The sequence below is a fragment of the Aptenodytes forsteri genome, unplaced genomic scaffold (assembly GCF_000699145.1).
Source record: "Aptenodytes forsteri isolate BGI_AS27 unplaced genomic scaffold, ASM69914v1 Scaffold2, whole genome shotgun sequence".
NCBI classification, from domain to species: domain Eukaryota; kingdom Metazoa; phylum Chordata; class Aves; order Sphenisciformes; family Spheniscidae; genus Aptenodytes; species Aptenodytes forsteri.
Window position 1 is genome coordinate 17,280,808 of NW_008795695.1, and position 5,765 is coordinate 17,286,572.

At 37.0% G+C, this 5,765-nt stretch overlaps 1 protein-coding gene across 1 annotated transcript in view; it reads left to right on the top strand.

The window, feature by feature from the left end:
* Positions 1–5,765, top strand: part of CFAP47 (cilia and flagella associated protein 47) — a 382,585-nt gene that overhangs the window by 218,169 nt on the left and 158,651 nt on the right. The window contains 1 exon segment of the mRNA XM_019473044.1: positions 999–1,110. Within this exon segment, the coding sequence (XP_019328589.1) occupies positions 999–1,110 (112 nt within the window).

Genomic DNA, 5,765 nt, shown 5'->3' on the forward strand with positions numbered 1-5,765 from the left:
TGAGTGAGTGGCTGTGTGGTGCTCAGTTGCCGACTGAGGTTAAACCACGACAAGCATGCTATAGTACTACATGATATCCTGAAAATATTTTTTAAAAGGACTCCATGCCTCAGTGGAAAGTCGTCACCTGTAGTCAGATGTCCGCTGCAGAAATTGCAGTGTCAATTTGAAATACCATTACTCGGCAGTAGTTTGCTCCACCCAGTGGCAGAGGTAACAGAAGAGAGGGTGTGAGCAGAGCCATTCACGCAGTCCGCCTGCCGGCTTTCTGCACAACCAGTGACTTAAGCAGATAATCATCAGCTGTGGTTGGTAATGCCTCAGACTTGAATGTCTCTTCCATGAGCAGCTGATCATAGAGTCTGTCTTTAGCAAACTTATAAAAGTGACAAAGAAATGAGATGCAATTAAAAAATACTCTCAGCCTATATTCCTGCAATCAGCTTTATAGTTTACAAAATCTAAAATTCAGCATATCAAAACTGTATTGGTCTTTTCATTGTTCAAATAGTTACTGTGTATGCCATCACATACGTGTCATTTACAAAATACGACATATCAAAAAGCATGGTTTAATATCACTTGAGGTATAGCAATTGATGTTAAAACAACACTTCGGATTTTGCTTTGTTCTATCTAGTTAGATGGATCACTGCTGTTAAACCTCATTGTTACACTTCTAAAGAAAATGCATGTAAAATATTAAGGGCCTGACTGTGCAACTACACATACGTATGTAGTTCATGGTCTAAGCGAGATACTTTTACTCACGTTGAGCAATGACTTCAAAATTTGTGCTTGATATGATCTGTATATGCCAGCACTACTCTTACAGTATGTATTCTTTTCATGTGCATAAAAGTTAGGACTTACCACTAGTATACTTTATACCATACTCTACTTTTCAAAGCAAGTAGAATGGATATTGTGTCTGTAGCGTTCTTGCAACAGTAACTTGCTTTTGATGATTTTTCCTCTTTGTGAATTCTCTTTGCCAGGTGTCTTCAGATCTTTCAATGGTGGGTGGTGCACCCATTATTACTGTAGAACCAGGTGACACAGTCGCTTATACTTTGAGTGTATCTCCGTGGAGACGAGGAATCTTTCAAGGTACAATGTAGAACCCAAATATATAAAACCCCTATAAATTAGCAGATTAAATCTGTTTACATTTAATGCTTACATTTCTGTTCAACATAACCTTTCTTCTGGAAGTAAGGCTATAATTACTGGTGATACTGGGTTTTAAGCTGGCTCATATTTTTATTTGTAAAGGTATATTACTGCTAAAAATGTGATCCGGTCATTAAAAAATGCCAGCATATGTGCAACTTCATGCATTTAATTGGTCCCATGAAAATTGACTCAATAGGAGTTAATGATTTTGAATTATCACCAAGTTCTTGGGTCTAAATTTAATTTTCCAAAACCTGTTGAATAGCTGTAGTTATTTTAGCACTACTAGAATCAAAGATTTAAAGGCAGAGACCAGAATTTGATTCTTTCCCTTGATTAAAGTTCAGTTTGTTGACCACAAGGCAAGAGTGCATACATAGAATGTAGTGAACCTGATTCCTTCTTCGAGATGTGTAGAGGCTAGGGATATCTAAAATTAATTGCAAATAGTTTGCATCAGTCCATGTTTATACTGGTATTCTTATGATACAATAGGAATGTATTGTTGCTTGTTTTAACTAACATTAGCGTGTCATATTTAATGTTTTGTCCTGAAAAGAATTTTTTTAAACTTTTTTTTTTAACAATCAGATGTCATAATTTTCAAATGCTTAGTAATAATTATACAATTCCGTGGTGCTCATTCTTCACCTCAGAACCTGAAAAGCATGATTGTGAGAATAAGGCTGTACAATCAGTCTTTTTCTTCCTTGTAGAGTAGCTATTGTAGTAACTCTCAGCAGAGCAAAGTACGAGAGTGTGTTTGGGAGTGAATTACGGGAACAGAAGAGACTGTCTTAAAGTTACTGAATAGTGCTCAGGAAACTTAGATTTTAACAACTTCTTAAACAAAAGGATTCCTGATATTGGATAAATCTCTTAATGCCAAATGCCTAGTGTATAGTTTTCATTTTGTGGGTTCTTAACTCCAAACACTTGATTCTGCTGCCTTGTTAGACAATTGAGATTAATGACAGCTGTTTTTTCAACATTAAAAAGCTATTAAGTCTTGTCCCTGAGGATGCCAAACTAGTTTTCTCTTTTGGCCATTTCGGTTTTAGTATCTGATGTGTAAAATGTAAGTAATAATGCCATCTCAAGTCACAGGTGATTTGTGAAAAGAAATTAATACTTGTAACAAGGCTTGGCCTAGTGCCACAGGAAGACTGCAGTGCCTTCTTGCTAAATCTGTAGCCCTGAGACAAATTTCACTTTCTCTGAATAGGAGTCAGATTTCAATGAAATTTGCGACTATCAAAAATGTTCACCAGGAAATACTGAGGATGAACTATATTTTAACTTACGCCTTTTTTCTCAGGCTTTAAAGATTTAGGAATATTATCTTCTGGCATAGAAAATCCCCAATTCTTTTATATGTGCTGAAAGTTTCAGTAGAAGAGGTTCCAAGGGATCTATCATACAGCAAATTAATACCAGGTGGTAAAAGCCATGCCTTCAAAGGGACAGAGATGGCATGATCAGATCGACCTCTCCTGTGTTCTGTCATTCCCCTAACTTCTATTACAATGGTTTCCATTATGTTTGGAAGTATTATACGTTCACTGAGTGAGAAAAAGAGAGAACAGTCAGTCTCTCTAACCCGACAGAAAAGTTATTGCTTCAAAGGCTGGGAAGCCACGAACGCTCTTTTTTCAGAAAACAGTTAATTTATTTTATGCTTTAAAATAACTTGATAGAAGGCTGAAGTTATCCTTTGAAAGGAGACAGGGCTCAGCTCTCTACCATCCACCCCCTGGCTCAGCGCTTGCTTTAATCACTACCTTAGGAAATCATGTTCATTCTTCCTCTGGAGCAGGGACAGTTCCGGTTATGTCACAGAAATTTGTGCACGCTCTCTGATCGTTCAGCTGCTGTAGGAGGGAGAGAGGAGGAGGGAAGAAAGGCCACTGTCACAGGTTTGAAAGGCAGCTACTGATTTTGCTGTCTGATGTTAGGTGTGATATAAACCTAAGTACCAGGTGTTCTATCTAAGGTAACATCAGTTAGGACGTGCTTACTTTGTGGCTTCAAGGAGAATGGAAGTCAGTCTGCTTCATACCGTGCAAGGCTGGGAAGTCATATTTGTTCCCCAAAGCAGAATTTTCAGCTCCTGGGAAACTTTATTGTCAAAGCTGAGATATATATGAATTTTTGGCACTTTTAGGATTTTTCAGCAGCCAGCCTGAAGCTTGAGGATCACAGATTAGATGTAGGTGATTCAAGTGGGAATTAATTAGGACTCAGGAATCTTAGTCCTTTCTAGGTTCAAGATACTACAGGTAAAGGACAATTTAAACACCCAAAAAGAAAGGTACTCTTCATTCAGTTTGGTGAATTTGTTTAGAGGGGAATAAATAATCCATGGGGCAAATATGTTGAATGATTGATAATAAAAAGCAATGCTCAAAAGCTATCCACAGAGTGAGTAAGTTTTAGCCTATGGGGAAAAAAGAACAACTATTTAGATATCTAGTTGAAGACTCTGTCATAGTGCTGATGGATGATTTCAAGTTTAGAACTCCCTAACTTGTAAGGATAAAACTTTGTAACCTTGGTATTCTAGTGCTGTTTTTGTCATATTAAAAGAAATTCTTTTAAAAGGACTTTTACCATACAAATTGTTGTGCTGAGCAAATGGTCTGCATTTTTCCTTTACATTCAAAGTCTTTTTTGTTGCAAAATTATATGGCTGCAAAATTACACTTCTTTTGCTTTCCTTCTGGCTATTTACGATTGCGAAGCTAAAAATGGGCCCAGTTCTTTTCAAAAGTCCTTTTGGAAGCATTCCAATAGAGGGCTAATATTATATGCTTAGGCTGGTTTGTAGCTGTATGACAGCTTTAACATAGAAATAATAGCTAATAAACATCTCACAGAAGGTTCTGGCACCAGATAAAATTCTTCAGCAATCTGTTTTCTAATAGAGCAATTTCCTTTAGGTTTGATAAAGCATCTTCTACATATTACTTTATCTTTTATGAAACTCTTATTCCTGCTTTCTGCAGAATAGACCAGAATTTTTCCAGAATAGACCGAAGCTCATAATGCTTGAATATTTCTTGCGCAAAAAATACACACCTGTTACAGTCAGTGTCCTTTTATCCACAAAAATTTACTAGCTTTTGGATAGGAACTTTCTAATTTTATGAATCACCTTTCATTTATTTTTTAAGTATATCTGTACTTAGTAGGCAGCACTTTTCCATGCTACTTGAGTTTTTGAAGCTTACATTGAGGAAAAAGGGCAGTATATTACAGGCCATGACCTGTCAGATGGAGCTGTAGGACAATTTTAATGAGATGGTGAAGACCATGCCAATACATTCTGGCCTGTAAATGAGTTGATTAAACTTGTTTGTTTACCAGTATTTCCCTTCAACTCTTGTGTGACATCTGATTTAAAAAAAAAAATACTGGCCATTTCTTTGTTTAGAGGAATTCTGTAAATTGATCTGCTGAGCACTCTAATTTCAATGGAGTAATAAAATCACATGCGGGAGGAAGACCATCTCTGTACCTTCTCATAGCCATTGCCCTATTTCCAGCAACTGTCGGTACCTTTGCTTTAAGCGCTTCCTTCTCAGCTGAGACATCCTAACATATTGAGACTAATTCATCTGTAATAAAGACAAAGTTAGAAGGATCTTCTGGTTGCTTGATTACCGTGAATGGCTCTAGCATACCTCCACTGCTGGATCACTGGAGTTCACTGAGGAAGGGCTGCTCTCTTTGTACATGCCACTGCCTGGCAAGACGATCCTCAGCATACCCTTTCTATCTGTCCTCGTGCAGTTGGAGTTGCATACACCTGTGCCCTTTCATATCATGGTTTCATTGTCACATTAAGAACAGACAGTGAGAATTATAAATAAAACAGTTCACCTCTTCATTAAATGCCAGAAAACCATGTATGAATGGTAGTTGACAGCAGGATTTGCCGCTTGCTTATTTCTCCTATGTATGAGTCTTAAAGCTTATTCTGCTTCCTTTTCACTGGTGCAGGGAGCAATTTATTTAGTCCCAGTGCACCAACAAGTAGTAGGATTTACAGAAACTCTTTAGAATTTACATAGATCATCATAGAGGTTTTCCTAGGCAAAATAGAGATTATAAATTTTTGTTGTAACCTATGGTAAAGATCTTTTTTTTGTCAGTAGAAAAATTGCCAGAAGAAAAATTGGCCAAAGCTATAGCTTACAGAAATTACACTCATCTTTTTAATTTATCTTATCTCTTCTGTGGAACTTTTCTGAGGCAGCAACTATACATTGATTTCACTGGCCAGAAAAGATCAGAAAAAAATAAAAAACCCTCCTCCTCCTCCCAAGACCTATGCTTGTTAAGATCATGTTGGTATATTTAAACCACAAGCCAAACATTTCTATATCTTCTCAGATTTGTGTGATGAATTCCGTGGCCACATAGCCTTCTGTTCTTGTTTCCACTTAAAATATTGGGATATTGTGGGCTTTTATCATCTCTCTGCACCAGAACTAATCATGTACAATACACATCTTTCAAACAGTCCATTCGAATTGCACAGAAAGGAAAAAGTTGAGTATTTCTTGGTTTCTTAATTGGATTCGGGG